The sequence below is a fragment of the Emys orbicularis genome, chromosome 8 (genome assembly GCF_028017835.1).
Source record: "Emys orbicularis isolate rEmyOrb1 chromosome 8, rEmyOrb1.hap1, whole genome shotgun sequence".
Classification (NCBI taxonomy): Eukaryota; Metazoa; Chordata; order Testudines; family Emydidae; genus Emys; species Emys orbicularis.
This window is the reverse complement of record NC_088690.1, coordinates 59233348-59252915: the sequence shown is the minus strand read 5'-3', so window position 1 is coordinate 59252915 and position 19568 is coordinate 59233348. Positions and strand designations below refer to the sequence as shown.

The window sequence follows — 19568 nt, the reverse complement described above, 5'->3', positions numbered from 1 at the left end:
GGGTGCAGGCTCTGGGCAGCGCTTACCTCAAGCAGCTCCCAGAAGCAGCGGCATGTTCTCGCTCTGGCTCCTACGCGGAGGCGCTGCCCCGTCCGCAGGCGTTGTCCCTGCAGCTCCCAGTGGCCATGGTTCCCCGCCAATGGGAGCTGCGGAGGCCACACTTGTGGCGGGGGCAGTGTGTGGAGCCCCCTGGCTGTGGGAGGGGGCTCTGGGCTGGGGCATGGGGGTTGGGATGCAGGCTCCATCTGGAGGTGTGGGTTGAGGGGCTTGGGTTTCAGGAGGGGGCTCAGGGTTGGGGCTCTGGGTCACTGGTGACAGCTCCTGGTCAGTGGCACAACAGGGGGGCTAAGGTACCTTTCCTGACACTGCAGACTGTACTGCGTCCCGGAAGCGGCTAGCAAGTCTAGTTCCTAGGTGGAGCGGAGGTGCAGCAGGCACCTCTGCATGCTACTCCTGCCTGTAGGCACTGCCCCTGCAGCTCCCATTGGCTGCAGTTCCTGGCCAGTGGGAGTATGGAGTCAGTGCTCAGGGCAGGGGCGGCGTGCAAAGCCCTGCCCCCCCCGTCCCCTCCCGCCAGGAGCCAGCTGTGCTAGCCGCTTCTGGGGTGCAGCACAGAGCCAGGACCAGTAGGGACTAGCCAGCCTTAGCTCCGCAGCACTACTGACTGGACTTGTAATGGCCCAGTCAGCGGTACTGACTGGAGCTGCTGGGGTCATTTTTCAACTGTGTGTTCCAGTTGAAAACCAGACACCTGGTCACCCTAGTGTTTGGTTTTCTGTAATTAGAAAGTAGGCAACCCTAACCCTCACCCACCCCCCTGCCGCAGCCTGGTGAAAATGAGCAAGGGACAGGATGGAGTGGGGCCTTGGGGCAGGGCAAGCGTGTTCGTTTTCTCTGCAATCAGAATGCTAGGGTTACCATACGTCCATATTTTCCCGGACATGTCTGGCTTTTTAGTTCTTAAATTGCTGTCCAGTAGGAATTTTTAAATATCTAAAAACATCCAGGAAAATACGGACTTACGGTAACCCTAAGTCCAAAGTCCTGGGGCTGGCAGCGCTTCCTGGGGCAGCTCCCGGCGCCCGCCCGCCGGCAGCAGTCTGCAGTGTGGGCGGCCCCTAGGCACAGAAGCGGAGGGGGTCTCCATGTGCTGCACCGGCTCCCTCCTGCCCAATCAGAGCTGGGGGGGGGGGGGCTTGCAGGCACAGGCAGAGAGCCCTCCGTGCCCAGCCCGACCCTAGGACCCAGAGGGACCTGCCGGATGCTTCCCGGGAGCCGCCCCAGGTAAGCACCGCTGGGACTTTCCACCTGGCCCCCCCAGCAGGTCCCTCTGGCTCTTAGGGTCTGGTCTGCGGGGGCGGAGGGCTCTCTGCGCGCTGCCGGTGCCTGCAAGCCCTGTTCCACGGCTCCAGCAGCAGGGCCGGCTTTAGGACCTGCGGGGCCCGATTCCGCAGTCCGGGTCTTCAGCGGCACTTCGGCACGGGGGGTCCGCTCCGTGTCTTCCGCGGCACTGAAGGACCCCCCCTGGCCACCGAAATGCTGCCAAAGACCCCGGCGCGCCCCCCCTACCCCCACTGCCGAAGACCCCGTAGCGGACTGCCGCCGGATGAGCCTAAAGCGTGGGGCCCTCTTATCCGTGGGGCCCGATTCTGGGGAATAGGCCTAAAGCCAACCCTGCCGGCAGCTCCCGTTGGCACTTTTCCCAGGAAGGGGGGGGAGGTGGGCGGCGAGCCAGTGGCAGGCGGGGGGTGGGGGTGAAAAGGCCAGCAGAGGGCAGTGGGGGTTGAAGAGGCGAGCCGTGAGGGAGCCAGTGGCGGGTGGCTGGGGGAGAGGAGGCAAGAAGCGGCGAGCCACTGGCAGGCGGGGGTTCTAGGGGCGGGCATGGGGGTTTCTGGCAGGGGAGTGAGGAGGTGAGTGGCAGGTGCGAGGAAGCGAGCAGTGGGTGGGGAACTGAGGAGGGACACAGCAAGCCTGTGGTGGGCCGGGGGTGAGGGGGTGGGACCTGGGGCAGAGTGGGGGTGGAGCAGGGGTGGACTGTGGGTGGGGCTGACACCCTCCCTGCCCCCCGGAGTGTCCTCTTTTTTTGAATGTTCAAATATGGTAGGGTTACCATACGTCTGGATTTCCCCAGACATGTCTGGCTTTTTGGTCCTCAAATCCCCGTCCGGGGGGAATTTCGAAAAAGCCGAACATGTCTGGGAAAATAGGGAGGCATAAGCCAGGGTCCACAGCACACCCTAGCCGCCCCAGCTACATTGTAGCGAGCTCGGGTGTGGGGGGGAGGGCGCAGCCGCAGAAGGCGGCGGAGGGGCCGCTGCTGCCCCCGCAGGCCAGGCGGACCGCGTGCCCCAGCTGAGCCCGCAGGACCACGGGGAGGCCAGGCCCAGCCAGCGGCTCGGGCTTCCCTCGCGGGCGGGGAACCCCGGCCACTGGGGGACCCTTCCTGCAGCCCCGTCGCCCCGCGCGGCTCGGAACCTGGTGCTGCGGGAGCTGTTTCCAGGGGGGACTGACAGGCCGGGGAACGTGCTCGGCGGCGGCAGGAAGGAGGCTGCGGCGCGGGACGGGGAGTGCGGCGTGTGCCGGGGCTGCAGGGACCTGCACCGCCCCGGTTGCTGCTGAGCGTCCGAAGCCCCTGCCAGGCAGAGGCTGCCGGGGGAGCGGGGGAGCAGGGCAGGCGGGGGGTGCAGAGGCTGCAGGGGCGGGGGGGGGTGCAGGGGCTGTGGGGTGAGTGGGGAGCAGGGGTCACAGGCTCCAGGGAGAGTGGGGAGCAGGGGTAACAGAGGCTGCAGGGGCTGGGGGGTGCAGGGGCTGCAGGGCAAGTGGGGAGCGGGGGGTCACAGAGGCTGCAGGGCGAGTGGGGAGCAGGGAAGCACTTAGCAACCCCCCAACCGAGATCAGAGCAGGAGCGAGGGGCAGAGTTGGGGCAGGGACTTTGGGGAAGGGGTTGGAATGGGGGTGGGGAAGGGGCAGAGTTGGGGCAGGGCCAGGGCCCCTGTGGAGTGTCCTCTTTTTTCAGTGTTGAAATATGGTAACCCTAAGAAAGTTGGCAACTCTCCCTTCAGTACTGTGTGTTCCCCACCCAGGAGCGCCAGCCCCCTCTGTAATGTGTCTCATGCCTGGGCCTGCACTTGGGCTCGAGCCAGCGGAGGCTTCGAACGGGTCCATCTTTATTTTTCAACAGGGGAAAGAATACACACTGCTCGGGGGGAGGGATACCTAGCCCTCCCACGGTTGCAGCCGCAGCTCAGTTTTTAACACGCGAGAGAGGGCCGCGCGCCGCGGTGCACTCTTTAGGGCGGGCACTAAGGCCCTGAAGGAAAGTGGATTTGCTGAGGTGACCTAGCCACTGCCTGATCAAAGTCTTCCGAGTCCCGCCCCCTTCCCCTTCCCGGCTGAACAGGTCGTAATGCGAAAGCTGGGCGTCGGTCAGGAGGAACAGGCGCGGGAAGGAGATTCCGCGGAGAGGGAGTTCTACCTTACGAGGCGCTACTCGGACAGCTATGGCGGAGAAGCCCTGCGTTTCCATAGCAACAAACTAAACGGGGAGTGCCCGTGTCACTGAGAGCTGGTAAACGGAGTCCTGTCCGCTGCCTGCATCACCTCGGCGGGGCTCCTGTGGGCAGGCGCCGCCTGCTCGGTCGCGGGAGGGGCGTGTCACTGCACGGGGAGCGGCTCGTACCCCCGGCGGGGGACAGGAGGTGTTGGCGGGGCGGGGGATTGCGCCCCTCTTCCTGCCCCGCCCCCTCAGCCTGTTCCTTTAAGCGGGGCCAGCTCGCTGCCGCCCGCCACGGGCCGAGCTGGGGGGGGGGGGGGGGGTATGAAGAAACTTGTTGGGCCGGGGTGATGCTGTCCGGGGCGTGGTGCAGCCTGTCCCGCGCTGGCTGACAGCGCAGTGCACGGGTCTGCCCCGGGCCCGATCACGGTGCTTTCCTGTACCTGCCCGCTGCACGGGAGGAGAAACCACCTGAACCCCTCGGGCTGGGGGGCCTGGACCCAGGGGTGCCTACGGGACATTGGAGCGGGAGGAACCTTCCACAGTGTGCGGCCGGCCCATGGGCATGGAGGATACGCTGCGGGGGGCAGGGAAGGGATCTGCTGACGAGTCAGGCAGAAAGATCAAGGGTACCTTGATCCACGCCACGCCAGCATATCACTTAGGAAAGGCACATCTTCTTTCCAAACAGTCACTTGCCAGGGGAGGCTGTTAATCATCCCGTGATAAGGCTAAGGCATAGGGGTAATTAACATTCCACTTACTGATCTAATTATTTGTGTTGCTATTGGTAACCAGATCAAAGGAAGGCTAACATGAGAGGTGGTTTGACTTTGCAAAAACGATGTATATTTGCAGCTAGTAAAAATGGGCTTTCCAAAGGAGTGCTTAGTAAGCTGTGAAAAAAATGTAAATGCATCCAATTAGATATCAAGACATAAAATTCAGAATACAATGGGTGAAATGGGAGAGACCAGATTTTTTTTTGCAATAAATATGGAGGTAATTGCAATACAATTCAGATGTGTCCAACACAAGCATTGTGGTGTCATGCAGGTAATAAAGGCAACTATTTTACTCTCAACACAAATTGGAAACAAATGGAAAAGCACATATATGAATGGGAGGATAAAGCACTGGTGATGATGTAGGAGCAGTTTGTCACTGGTTCTAATAATTTTACAAATCAAGGTTCTACGGTAGATTGCAATTCACTTTTTCATCATTTATTTCCAGTGCCAAACCAAAGTAGATACTAGAGCTCAATTCAGTGTACTCACAAGTGTATGTGAAATGGTTAGTGCCTGCTTCATGTTAAATATTAAAACCAAGCTTTTTAAACACACACAATTTTGGATGCAAAGCACCATGTCTGGTTCCTGACTCTGGCACTCCTTGTACCATACACCAAAGTTTTATTTCTATAAAAATGATGAAGCCCAGCAACAATTTTGATTTAATTTTGCTTGCAGGTTATTTCATCATTGAAAATTCCTTGAATAAATGAATAGTAAAGCACTCACCATGTCTCTCAATCAAATGCCTGTTCCTGGGCCACCATCTGCATCCATACCAGAGGGCAGAAAAATGAAAGGTAGTTTATCTCTGGTACCTGTCAGCAGTAGCAGTGCAGGTAAATCTCAGCTGGGGACCGGATGATACTGTATTAATGGCATGTAGGGCGTTGTTTAATAGTGACCATGACTTTTGCAGAAAATTGACCTCCTAGCAATCCATAGTAAGAGGTTGATAAACAGGAGAATGCAGTTTGGGAGTACCTTCTTGTTTTTATATATTCACTGTATTGAGGTGGGTCACATGGCTCTTACATTTTCATCTATGGTTTGAATAATTAGAACACTGAGCGGATACAAAATTTGTATCAGCATCCAATCCGCAATCCGCAAAAATGATCCACAGGTATAAAGCAAATATCCACTGATTTGCAGGGCCCTAATATAATCCAACACCTCAGCACCACCAAAGGAATGGTGAATTTAGGATACTCATCTGTGTGTGTGCTTAAATGTGTGCGTACTGTACTACCATATGTAAAATAACTCTGCAGATAGCAGCAGTTTGACGCCTTTTGTGCTGATTCTGAAATTCTCACAGAAAACCTATTGCTACATACCAAACAAGTAGCAGTAGCACTGCCTGCAGAGGTTTACAATGGGCTCATGTTGGAGAGCTACTTCTGTGGTGGCTAATTCATAATGATGGGATAAGGTGATCCTTTAATAAAGATCTATTCAAAAATACATGAGAATGGGGCCAGCTCACCATATTGTTTTGAAAACAATGTTTCCCTCCCCAGCAAAGTGTATCAGCATCTACTGGGGGTTTTTTTCCTGCTGTTTTCCAGAGCTCCCTCAGCTAAGAAACAAATCAAGTATGCTGGACTGTTCAGGGCCTCTTCCCACTTCCCTACAGTGCGATTTCATCCCAAAAGAGATCCTCCTAGCTCTGACTTCTGCGGCCAGTAGTGCCTATAGCCCTGAATACTTAAGACCCCCCAAGAAAAACAAAAGTGCAAAATACTTCAAGGTACGTACATTATCCTAGGTAGTGCCTTTTCCTCTTCAGGATAAGACCTGCCCAGAATGGTCCCATTTAGATCTATACTAGCACAGTATCCAGCTGTGCTATCAAAAAGTTGAAGGAATTCTTTAGTGCAGCATGTTTTTATTCCAGCAGCTAAAGTTTAAGTGAATTTAGTGTAGTGCTTGGTTTTATTAGAACAGTGTGTCTTCTGTGTTTCTCTTGGCTAGAAATGACTTGTTTCAATGGATCCATAAACTTGTTAAACTTATAAAATAAAAAAATGGAGATATACCTATCTCATAGAGCTGGATCTGAAAGGTCATTGAGTCCAGCCCCCTGCCTTTACTAGCAGGAGTAAGTACTGATTTTGCCCCAGATCCCTAAGTGCCCCCTCAAGGATTGAACTCACAACCCTGGGTTTAGCAGGCCAATGCTCAAACCACTGAGCTATCCCTCCCCTCCATATATTACACCTGTGTTCTAATTACACCAACTTTATATGGATTTTAAGCTATTTGAAATTGAATGTGTCATTTAGTTACCATAAAGTGCCTAGCACACTTTTATGCCACTAAAATATTAGATAACTATTTTGTCTATATTAGTCCTGGCTTTTTCTGGTGACAGAGCTATATGGAAAGTGATTATACTGCTGTTTTGATCTTTTCTACTTCTTGGAAACTTTATTACTATTATGATTTTATTATTTATAATTTGTATAGCACCATAACATGCATAAAGCTTCACAGTTGGTTACTGTGCCAGACAAAACCATCATTCCTGCCTCACAGACTAAAGACATGAAAGGGTACACTACAATACTCTGTTGGCCAAACCTTCTGAATGAACTATAAATGGCGAGACTGGGAGGTGAGAGAGTAGGATATTATAGTTTTTAAGGCAGGAGGAAACTAGCGCGTGGACTGAAATCTTGGCAAGGGAGCTCCTGAAGAAGGGGCAAATTCTGGAGGTTCTATAGCTGACAGAAAGGCAAGTTTTAGTTATGTGAGAGAGAACTAGAAGAGGACCATAGTATTGCAAGCTTTGAGAATAAGGAGGATGTGTGAGATGTTAACAGTGACATAAAAAGGGGAGGAGAGACTTGGGAAGTTGTGACAGGATCCCTGGGGTATAACCTGAAACTGTGGGATCACTGTGTTCCCTTAACTCTTGAGCCTGCACTGTCTCTCCCAATACTTTGTTAGGCCAGGTCTACACCCAGCCGCTAGTTTGGCGGCTGGGAATCGAAGTTCTGGGTTCGATTTATCGCGTCTGGTCTGGACGCCATAAATTGATCCCGGAAGCGCTCGCCGTCGACTGCGGTACTCCAGCTCGGCGAGAGGAGTACCGCGGAGTCGACGGGGAGCCTGCCTGCTGCGTGTGGACTGCGTCTGAACCGCGGTAAGTTCGAACTAAGGTATGTCGACTTCAGCTACGTTATTCACGTAGCTGAAGTTGCGTACCTTAGTTCGAATTTGGGGGTTAGTGTAGACCAGGCCTCAGTGACAAACAGCAGAACTTCTCCAGGTGCTGTGATCACTCAGCCTTCAGCCTATGGAGCCCCACACCCAGCGAAATTGCATGAATGTTCCCTGAGCTATTCATGAATCATACAGAGAGAGGCACCAGCCAATCACCCCAGATTCCAGCCTTGCATTCCAGAAATATACTGTTACATTGCTCAAGACTCCCTTGGATAATGCAAGCTCATTAATTAATTCGCCAGTCCGACAAAAGGATAGTGGACGTGCAACAGCCCTTTTAATCTGAGCTGAAATTTCTCAAGTACTTCAACCAAAACCACACAGTTTTAGATAAAATATAAAACAGATTTATTAACTACAGAAAGATAGATTTTAAGGGATTATAAGTAGCAGGCATAGAGATCAAATTTGGTTACATAGAAATAAAAAATTCACAGTCTAAATTCTACAGACTAAGCAAAATTTGAATTAAGCAGTCTCTCACCCTAATAAATGTTACAGGCAGCTCAGTTCTCAATACACAGGCTGGATTCCATTCCCAGCCTGGGACCAATCTCCCCAATTCAAAGTCTGTGTCTTTCAGATTATCTTCCAGGTGTTGAGATGGGAGAGAAAAGAGGCCAAGTGATGAGGTCGCTGCCCCTCTTTTATACTTTCTTCCAACTACTAGAAAGATAATTGCTGTGATGTGGGTTAGGCTGCCCTTATTGCCTAGGTGTCCTCTGTGTGGAGTTTCTGGGATAGTGGATTATTCTTGATGGGCCATCAACACCTGTCTGGCCAATTATAGTTGCTCCTCTATCCCTACTGTGGTGAGGTACCTTTGTCTCACCAGCCTCAGCACTTCTCCCTTTAGCAAGACGGACCTGTGGTAAATCAACCCCTGTCTGCCGTACTGGGGCAGTCTTAGTCTTCCTCCTTTGGCCATATTTTCTTGGTAGGATCACCCCTTAGATCTACAACAAACAGAAGGTACTATTTCACCAGACATCAATACAAGGGAGATACCTTCCCCTGCCTCCTCATTGGTGTGGGGTATCATCCTGTGGTTTACCCTGGGGAGTTAGTCCTTCCCCTACTAGGTGCTCAGGCTTGTCTGTTTCCCCTATGGGAAGAAGCACAGCCTCTCCTTCTAGAGATGCTTATTTCCCTGCTGCCTTACTTTCCCCTGTGGGAAAGAGGAAATGGGACATGGGAGGGGCTTTAAAAGGTCTCAGGAAGCCCTTAATTGGATTCAGGTGTTCCTAATTGACCCGTGGTAACCCCTTCTCAGCTGATCCTAATTGACCTGTGGTAACCCCTTCTCAGCTGATCCTAATTGACCTGTGGTAACCCCTTCTCAGCTGATAGGGAAGAGGATCTTTAACATTCTAGAGCTTACACCCACCCACTTCCCTGGAATTTCAATAGGGCACCACTGTCCTGTGGGTGTGGAGCTACTGCTGCTGGGCCCACAGTACCCTCAGTCTTGGTCTAGGCCAGCCCCCCCTTGCTGCCTCGCAAGCTAGTGGTCACCCTGGTTGCTGCTGCCACTCCTTGTGGGGCCCTGCTGGCCTGCTTCCCCATCTCTGTTTCTTTTGCCAGCTGTGGAGTCTGTCCTGCTTGCCTGGCTGCCTGATCCCTGCCCTTGGACTGGCCCTCCCTTCCTCTGCTGCTTTGGCTGGTGGACCTTCCCACCCTCTGCTTTGCCCAGCAGCCTCTCTACAGCAGTTTGCCCTTTTCCCTTTCTGCCTGCATTTGCCCCCTCAGCAGTTTTTCTGTTTGTTTGCCTGCCCCACCCCAGTCCCTAGGAGTCTGTTGGTTTGTAAGCCCAGCCCTAGCCCCTGCAGTTAATCCCTGTGGTTTTCTGGCCCTGCCCCCAGTCTGCCTCTAGCCCATTCCCTTTTCCCCTTGCCTTCCGCTGCCCCCCTTGTCCAGCCCCTTCATTCTGTGCACCCTTGTCCCCTCCCCACATGCTTATGCCCCTTCCCCCTTTATGTTGAGTCCCATTGTACAATGCACCACCCTCTGATATTGTAGTCCTTCCCCTTTCCAGTGCAGCCGAAGGAGCCAGTATTCCCATCTCATGGCAGTGATTGTGCTCCCCCTCTCCTGCCTTGATTGGCGCCCCCATACCCCCACTTTTTTGGTACCCTTCTCTCCTGCCTGCAGCCTAGTGGGGAGGTGTGGTTTGGCCTCTCCCCTCCCCCCTTCAGTGCTCATCCCCATCCCCACCGAGTATGGTGGAGGGAACAGTGGGTGGGGCCCCCTGGATTGACCCTGCTGCCCCTCCTCCGCCTGCCCCCCCATCTGTCCCTGCGGCAACCCTCTCGACCGCCACTGCCAGACCGCCTGTCATCGCCCCTGCTGGGGCACCGGCAGCGGCGGGCACAGGTACGGACCCCATTGCTGCCAGGTCTTCTGTCTCCTCCAATTCTGGGGGAGCCCCCCCCCAGCTGGTAGAAAGGGCCAGGGAAAAAAAGGGTAAAAGCTGTGCCCAGAAGGCCAACCCCACTGTGGTAAGGGCTGTCCCCTCTGCCGCGGCCCCACCATCGGCTGCGGCCAACCTGCCCCTTCCCTTGCCATCCTCTCCACCAGCTCTGGGAGCATCCCGCTCTTGACCCCCAGAGCGTACGTCCAGGTGGCCGCGGCCGCTCCACTTGCTACCTCGTCATCTAACCTGGCCACTGCCTCTGTTTCCATCCCTGGCGGCCAGGGCCCCTTTCCCACCCTAACCAGAAAGCACAGCGTCCGCTGCCTCCTGGTGCCCGCCTCGCCCCACGTAGAGACCTACATGTGGGCGTTAGTGAGGGTGGTGGGCCCAAGGCCATGGTGGCAGCCTCTAAGATGTACGGGAAGGTAGTCTTCTTCCTGGCATCGAAGGCCACTACCCAGGAGGCAGTGGAGAGGGGCCTGGCATTGGGGGGCATGTACGTCCGCCTCGAGCCCTTGGAGGGCCTGAGCATATGGATGGTTTTCACGTCCATCCCACTCTTCCTTCCCAATGCTGCCCTTTTGCCTTTCCTTTCCACCCTGGGAAAGCCCCTGTCGGTGATTAGCCCTCTCCCGCTAGGCTGTAACGACCCCACCCTCCGTCACGTCCTCTCGTTCCGCCGGCAGGTGCAGATTCAACTGCCGGCAGCGGTGCATGATTGGGAAGCGCTTGAGGGGTCCTTTTTGGTGCCCCACCAAGGGGCCCGTTACCAAGTGTACTGCTCTTCGGGGCGGGCCCAGTGTTACCTCTGCCGGGCGATGGGGCATGTCCTGAGGGATGCCTGGGACCCCTGAGTGCCGGGAGGGCGCCGGCCCTGTCATCACTGGTTGTCTGGCCCCCATGGTCGCCCCTCCTCCTCCCCAGCCTGCCATTGCGTCCACTCGGCCCTCGGGGTAGCCCCCCTGGGTGTGCCCAGATGAGTGGGCGGGCCCCGCTTCTGTCGTGTGCGGTTCAGCAGGGCCTGTGGAGGAGAGGGCAGCAGGGCTACTACTGGGCATGGGAGAGGGCTTGCCCCAGGGGAAGCTTTCTCTTCCCCGTGCCCCCCCCATTGCCTTCCTGACCCTCTATACCATTGCCCCTTGGCCCTGCCCCTGTTGGGCAGCCCTCCACCAACACCTTAGAGGGCTAGGTTCTCGTCCAGGGAAAGCGGGGCAAGCGAAAGGCACGAGTTCAGCACTTTCCCCTTGATGCGGAGGAGGAGGAGGCTCCCCGTAAGACCAGGAGGGTGGCCTCTGATGCCAAGCCTTCCGTCACACTCCCTGATAGTGTCCAACACCTAAAGCCGGCTGGGGAAGTCATGGCAGCATCGAGAAGCAGTACCGCCCCCCTTCTGGAATCCCTCCTTGTGGTGGCCTCGGATGGAGCCCTCCCCGCCCCCTTGTAATCTGCGCCCCCCGTCAGTACCGAGGCGAGTGTTGCCTCGGTTGCTGGCGGGGAGGATCCAAGGGTAGCAGGTGGGGACTTCTGCTCCATCTTCGAGGAGATCGAGGCCCTGGGTCTGACCCCGGTCACCCTGGGGGAGGACAACCCCCAGCCAGCAGGCCTTGATCTGGGTGGCAGTTCAATTACACTAATAAATCTCCAGGCATGGATGGGCTGACCGTGGAGTTCTACCGTGTGTTCTGGGATGTCCTTGTCCCGGACCTCATCACCGTCTGGGCCGAGTCCTTGGAGAGCGGGGTCCTCCCCCTGTCGTGCAGGCGAGCCGTGCTCGCCTTGCTACCAAAGAAGGGGGACCCCTGCGACCTTCGGAATTGGCATCCCGTCTTGCTCCTCAGCACAGACTGCAAAGTCTTAGTGAAAGCCATCTCGCTGTGGCTGGAGTCCATGCTGGGGGGCGTAGTCCATCCCGACCAGACCTACACCATCCCGGCCTGCTCCATCTTTGAAAACCTGTATTTGGTCCGAGACCTCTTGGAGCTCAGGTGTAGGAATGGTCTGTCATTCGCCCTCCTGTCCCTGGACCAGGAGAAAGCATTCGACAGGATGGACCCCATGTATCTCCTGGGCACTCTGTGAGCGTTTGGCTGCGGATCCCAATTTGTGGGTTTTCTCCAGGTGCTGTACGCCTCTGTGGAGTGTTTGGTCAGGCTCAACTGGACCCTGACCGAACTGGTCAGCTTTGGGCGAGGGGTACATCAGGGGTGTCTGCTGTTGGCCCAGCTGTATTCTCTGGTGATCGAGCCCTTCCTCTGTCTCCTCCACCGGAGGTTGACAGAGTTGGTGCTCCAAGAGCCGCAGTTGTGGCCGGTCCCGTTGGCATACACCGATGACGTGCTCCTCGTGGTCCAGGACCCAGGCGCCCTGGTGCGGGTGGAGGCCTGCCAGGTGATCTACTCAGTGGCCTCCTTCACCTGGGTCAACTGGGTCAAGAGCTCTGGCCTGATGGTCAGGGACGGGTGGCAGATGAGCTCCCTCCCACCCGCGCTTCAAACCATTCGGTGGAGCGCGGGTCCACTGCTCTATCTCAGCATTTATCTTTCCGCCACACATCCTTCTCTGCTGGAGAAATGGCAGGATTTGGAGGGCAGGGTGGGTGAGCGGCTGCGGAGATGGACAGGACTTCTCCAGTGCCTCTCCCTGCGAGGGAGAGCAGTGGTGCTTAACCAGCTTGTCCTATCCATGCTCCAGCACTGGCTCAATACCCTGATCCTGGCCCCGGGTTTCCTGGCCCACCTCCAGAAGATAGTTCTGGAGTTCTTTTGGCCAGGACTGCACTGGGTCTCTGCAGGGGTCTTGAGTCTTCCCCTGGAGGAGGGAGGAAAGGCCTGATCTACCTTTGCACTCAGGTCCATGTCTTCTGCCTTCAGGCCCTGCAGAGACTTCTTTATGGTGCACGTAGTCCGGAGCGGAGCACTCTGGCGCACGCCTTCCTGCGCCACTTCCGAGGGCTCCGATATGACTGGCAGCTCTTTTATCTCCATTCGAGATATCTTCTGCAACGTCTCTCTGGACTGCCGTTCTTCTACCAGGACCTCCTCCGGACCTGGAAGCTGGTCTCGGCAACCAGGTCCGTGGCGGCCGCTGAGGGGGTAGATCTCCTCGTGGAGCCCCAGCTACACAATCCCCAACTCAGTGTGCAGGTGGCGGAGTCCCCCTTGGTGCGCCAGAGGTTGGTCCTGGCAGGAGTAACCAGGATCGGAGACCTCCTGGACTACGACCGAGGAGACTGGGTGGATCCCCTGATGCTCACTCAGCGTGTGGGGCTCTCCACCCTTCATATCCCCCGGCACTTACTTCAGGAGGTGAGGGCAGGATTGTCGCCCGTCTCTCAAGCTTACCTTAAGCAGGTCCTCAGGGAGGATGCTCCCCGCCCATCCCGGGCCCTCTGGATCTTTTTATTGGGCCCCTGTTCCGTGAGCCTACTTGGCCGCCCCACCCTTAAACCTCGAGCCGGCCGCATGACCTGCATCCGGTTCGCTTTTGAACCGCGCCAAGGGCACATCTGCACACGCTCATGCTCTATACTCTCCATTTCCTCACCCTCGTGTCCCGATACCAAATGGCGGGACTTAATGTCATCTGTCGAGGGTGAGGAATCCCAGTGGGTCAGCCTATATTCCATCCTAGTCCCGCAGCCATCCGGGAATATCAGCTGATGGCTCCTTCATGCAGGGCTGAATTAACTTTTTGTGGGCCCAGCACCAAACATATTTGTGGGCCCCCATGGGGCAAGGTGCAGGGGGGCGGGATGGTCAGTCTCCAGAGTGAAGGGCGGGCTGGGGGCAATGAGGCACAGTGCGGCGGGAGCAGCCCCGCTCCGCGCAGCCCAGCAGGAGGGCACTGTTTACAAACCTGCAGCTGCCAGACGCATACTGGCCTGCCCAGCCCTGTGCTGCCAGCATGCCCTTTCCCCTTGAGGTTGGGCCCGCACCACACCACACTCCCTGCCCAGTACCCCACCCTTTTGCCCAGCACCCCCTCACCCAGAGACCTCCACCACAGATCTCTATGCCCAGCCCCCACCCCTCCCAAAGACCTCCCCAGCTGGCCTCCCACCACAACTGCACAGCACCCTGCACACCACACTGCTCGCCCAGCACCCCCCGCCCATAGACCTCCCCACTGCCCACCACCTTCCTCACAGTCCCACCATCACAGCTGCACAGCACCCCATGTTCCTGGGGGGATTCTGCACCAAAAAATTAAAAATTCTGCGCACAATATTTTAAAATTCTGCACATTTTATTTGTCAATAAATAAATGTGGAGGCTCCAACATGGCAGTGGGGCACAGGCCACTGGTTGCGTGGAGGTGGGAGATTACCCTGCAGCCTCCCTGCACCCCACCGCGGGACAGGGACTTGGCAGTGAGGTTGCACCTGACCCTGACACAGTGCAAGGGCCAGGCCTGCCCCAGAAACACCCTGGGGCCCTTCCCCCCTGTGCCAGGTGCACCAGGTGTGGGTGAGCAGTCCCAACCCGGTAGCAGGATCCAAGTGCAGAGGGACTTAGTGTGGAGGGATCCAAGTGGGGGTAAGAGAGTTCTCTGTGGGGCAGTCTGGGTGCGGGCGGCTCAATGGAAAATCTGGATGCACAGAAGCTCATTGGGGGATTCCAGGTGCAGAGGCAATGGGACTCTACAGGGGATCCAGGTGTAGGTGGTTGGGGCTCAGTGGGGAGGGTGTTGGAGGGGCTCAGTGGGGTGGTACAGATGCAGGGGAGATGGGGCTTGTGAGGGTGAGGGTTCGATGGGCCTGCTTAACAGGGAAGCCCCAGCTTCTGCCAAGGGGATGCCACATGCTGAGCTCCAGCTTTCCCCCTGCCCCTGCTTCCCCCATCCCCTTCTCTTCCCCATCCCATGCCCCTTCCCCACTGGTCCATCTCCTCCCCACCCCACCCCCTTCCTTCCTCCCTGCCTCATTCCCCTTAGCCCCAGCCTGCCTTTCCCCACCATGGGCACTCATTGTTGTACAGAAAACAGGATGGCTCCCAGCACACAGCAGGGGAGCTCAACCGGCACTAGGACCCAGAAAGTGGCATCTTCTGAGCAGCACCCTCTTTTTTCAGCTGGGCAGCTCTGCGCTTGCAGAAAGGGGGGGAGGCAGTGGCATGTGACTCCATGTACCCCCATGCCTTGCCTCTGTTTGGGGGCAGTGCCCCCCAAACTAAGCCCATGGGTGTTCTCAGCTGCCACCCCCCTCCCTTTGCTTCTCGGTCACTTTTGAAAGGGAAGCAAAGAAATCTGCAGGGGATCTGTTTTCATTCCCCCAGGAGTACCCCATGCAGAACCCGCACTGCCCAGTGCCCCCCCCCCCGCCCCCAGACCATCCAGAGACCCACTCCCCCACGCCCTTCCTGCCTCCCAGCCACACTCACCGGCCTGCTGGAAGTGACTTTTTGCGAACAGGGGCTGCTAACAGGGAGTTTCGCAAGGGAGTTTAGAAGGGGAGCAGGAAGGGAGCACGGGTCCCTTGCCGGTTCTATCTTATACCCTTTATACCCCTTAAAACCTATAAACCAAACTACATTAAAAACTTCTTGCTTTAAACAACCCCTTCATTAACTAGGAGACAATGCAGGCAGAAGCCCAGCTGTAGAGTGAGGGCTATCCAGTTTATTGCACTGAGTGTAGCATGTATGATTACCTGCCCTGTGGGCGTATGGCGTATGTGTGCATTCGGTGCAAGGAGCTCCTGGCCCTCAGAGACCACGTACGGACTTTGGAGGCAAGGGTGGCGGATCTGGAGGAGCTAAGGGAGGCAGAGAGGTATGTTGATGAGGCTTTCCAGGACACTGTAGAATTGTCCCACCTCCGGTCAGACAGCCCCTGCGCTGTTGAGGAGGATGAAAGGCCCAGGGAAGCAGAGCAGTCAACGGGAGCAGAGGGAAACCTTCCCATAGTTGGGACCCTCCTTCCAGATGGTGCTGGGGTTGCCTCTCGCACTGAGGTTACCTCTCCGGGGGAGGAAACTCCAGTTGCTAGGAAAAGGCAGGTATTAGTATTGGGAGATTCGATCATTAGAAACGTAGATAGCTGGGTTTGTGATGACCGGGAGAACCGTATGGTGACTTGCCTGCCTGGTGCGAAGGTTGTGGATCTCTCGAGGCATCTAGACAGACTTATGTGTAGTGCTGGGGAGGAGCCGGTGGTCGTTGTACATGTAGGTACCAATGACATAGGGAAGGGTAGGAGAGATGTCCTGGAGGCCAAATTTAGGCTGCTAGGGAAGAGACTGAAATCCAGGACCTCTATGGTGGCATTCTCAGAAATGCTCCCAGTTCCACGCGCAGGGCCAGGTAGGCAGGCAGAGCTTCAGAGTCTCAATGCGTGGATGAGACGATGGTGTAGAGAGGAGGGGTTTACATTCATTAGGAACTGGGGAAACTTCTGGAATGGGGGGAGCCTATACAGGAAGGATGGGCTCCACCTAAACCAAAGTGGAACCAAACTGCTGGCACTAAACATTAAAAAGGTGGCAGAGCAGTTTTTTAAACTAGGAGATGGGGGAAAGCCGACTGCTGCAGAGGAGCATGTGGATCGGACAGAGACTTCTCTTAGAGGAGAGTCTAATGATAGAGAATCTCCAGGTTATAGTCAGGAGCAGAGGATGGAAGAGGATAACCTAGGGGCCAGATCAGATGATAAACATTCACATAAAAAAAAATCTGACACATCAGAAAAGGGCAGACAAATAAACAGTGACACGTTTTTAAAGTGCTTGTACACAAATGCTAGAAGTCTAAATAATAAGATGGGTGAACTAGAGTGCCGTGTGATAAAGGAGGATATTGATATAATAGGCATCACAGAAACCTGGTGGACTGAGAGCAATCAATGGGACACAATCATTCCGGGGTACAAAATATATCGGAAGGACAGAACAGGTCGTGCGGGGGGGGGGGAGTGGCACTATATGTGAAAGAAAATGTACAATCAAATGAAGTAAAAATCTTAAGCAAATCCGTATGTTCCATAGAATCTCTATGGATAGAAATTTCATGCTCTAATAAGAATATAACATTAGGGATCTATTATCGACCACCTGACCAGGACGGTGATAGTGATGATGAAATGTTAAGGGAAATTAGAGAGGCTATCAAAATTAAGAACTCAATAATAGTGGGGGATTTCAATTATCCCCATATTGACTGGGAACATTTCACTTCAGGACGAAATGCAGAGATAAAATTTCTCAATACTTTAAATGACTGGTACGGGAACCCACAAGGGGAGCGGCAACTCTAGATTTAGTCCTGAGTGGAGCGCAGGAGCTGGTCCAAGAGGTAACTACAGCAGGACCGCTTGGAAATAGTGACCATAATACAATAGCATTCAACATCCCTGTGGTGGGAAGAACATCTCAACAGCCCAACACTGTGGCATTTAATTTCAAAAGGGGGAACTATGCAAAAATGAGGGGGTTAGTTAAACAGAAGTTAAAAGGTACAGTGACTAAAGTGAAATCCCTGCAAGCTGCCTGGGCGCTTTTTAAAGACACCATAATAGAGGCCCAACTTCAATGTATACCCCAAATTAAGAAACACAGTAAAAGAACTAAAAAAGAGCCACCGTGGCTTAACAACTATGTAAAAGAAGCAGTGAGAGAAAAAAAGACTTCCTTTAAAAAGTGGAAGTCAAATCCTAGTGAGGCAAATAGAAAGGAGCATGAACACTGCCAAATTAAGTGCAAGAATGTAATAAGAAAAGCCAAAGAGGAGTTTGAAGAATGGCTAGCCAAAAACTCCAAAGGTAATAACAAAATGTTTTTTAAGTACATCAGAAGCAGGAAGCCTGCTAAACAACCAGTGGGGCCCCTTGATGATCGAGATACAAAAGGAGCGCTTAAAGACGATAAAGTCATTGCGGAGAAACTAAATGGATTCTTTGCTTCAGTCTTCACGGCTGAGGATGTTAGGGAGATTCCCAAACCTGAGCTGGCTTTTGTAGGTGACAAATCTGAGGAACTGTCACGGATTGAAGTGTCACGAGAGGAGGTTTTGGAATTAATTGATAAACTTAACATTAACAAGTCACCGGGACCAGATGGCATTCACCCAAGAGTTCTGAAAGAACTCAAATGTGAAGTTGCGGAACTGTTAACTAAGGTTTGTAACCTGTCCTTTAAATCAGCTTCTGTACCCAATGACTGGAAGTTAGCTAATGTAACGCCAATATTTAAAAAGGGCTCTAGAGGTGATCCCGGCAATTACAGACCGGTAAGTCTAACGTCTGTACCAGGCAAATTAGTCGAAACAATAGTTAAAAATAAAATTGTCCGACACATAGAAAAACATAAACTGTTGAGCAATAGTCAACATGGTTTCTGTAAAGGGAAATCGTGTCTTACTAATCTATTAGAATTCTTTGAAGGGGTCAACAAACATGTGGACAAGGGGGATCCAATGGACATAGTGTACTTAGATTTCCAGAAAGCCTTTGACAAGCTCCCTCACCAAAGGCTCTTATGTAAATTAAGTTGCCATGGGATAAAAGGGAAGGTCCTTTCATGGATTGAGAACTGGTTAAAAGGGAACAAAAGGTAGGAATTAATGGTAAATTCTCAGAATGGAGAGGGGTAACTAGTGGTGTTCCCCAAGGGTCAGTCCTAGGACCAATCCTATTCAACTTTAATTCATAAATGATCTATAGAAAGGGGTAAACAGTGAGGTGGCAAAGTTTGCAGATGATACTAAACTGCTCAAGATAGTTAAGACCAAAGCAGACTGTGAAGAACTTCAAAAAGATCTCACAAAACTAAGTGATTGGGCAACAAAATGGCAAATGAAATTTAATGTGGATAAATGTAAAGTAATGCACATTGGAAAAAATAACCCCAACTATACATACAATATGATGGGGGCTAATTTAGCTACAACAAGTCAGGAAAAAGATCTTGGAGTCATCGTGGATAGTTCTCTGAAAATGTCCACGCAGTGTGCAGAGGTGGTCAAAAAAGCAAACAGGATGTTAGGAATCATTAAAAAGGGGATAGAGAATAAGACTGAGAATATATTATTGCCCTTATATAAATCGATGGTACGCCCTCATCTCAAATACTGCGTACAGATGTTGTCTCCTCATCTCAAAAAAGATATACTGGCACTAGAAAAGGTTCAGAAAAGGGCAACTAAAATGATTAAGGGTTTGGAATGGGTCCCATATGAGGAGAGATTAAAGAGGCTAGGACTCTTCAGCTTGGAAATGAGGAGACTAAGGGGGGATATGACAGAGGTATATAAAATCATGAGTGAAGTGGAGAAAGTGGATAAGGAAAAGTTATTTACTTATTCCCATAATACAAGAACTAGGGGTCATCAAATGAAATTAATAGGCAGCAGGTTTAAAACAAATAAAAGGAAGTTCTTCACGCAGCGCACAGTCAACTTGTGAAACTCCTTACCTGAGGAGGTTGTGAAGGCTAGGACTATAACAGAGTTTAAAAGAGAACTGGATAAATTCATGGTGGTTAAGTCCATTAATGGCTATTAGCCAGGACGGGTAAGGAATGGTGTCCCTAGCCTCTGTCTGTCAGAGGGTGGAGATGGATGGCAGGAGAGAGATCACTTGATCATTGCCTGTTAGGTTCACTCCCTCTGGGGCACCTGGTATTGGACACTGTCGGTAGACAGGA

General features: G+C 53.6%; 1 protein-coding gene across 1 annotated transcript in view; it reads left to right on the top strand.

Annotated features, from left to right (window-relative positions):
* Nucleotides 1-4996: 4996 nt before the first annotated feature.
* AXDND1 (axonemal dynein light chain domain containing 1) overlaps nucleotides 4997-19568 on the top strand; it is a 69035-nt gene continuing 54463 nt past the window's right edge. The window contains exons 1-2 of the mRNA XM_065410094.1: nucleotides 4997-5126; nucleotides 5859-6040. Of these exons, the coding sequence (XP_065266166.1) occupies nucleotides 4997-5126; nucleotides 5859-6040 (312 nt within the window). The remainder of the gene's footprint in view (nucleotides 5127-5858; nucleotides 6041-19568) is intronic.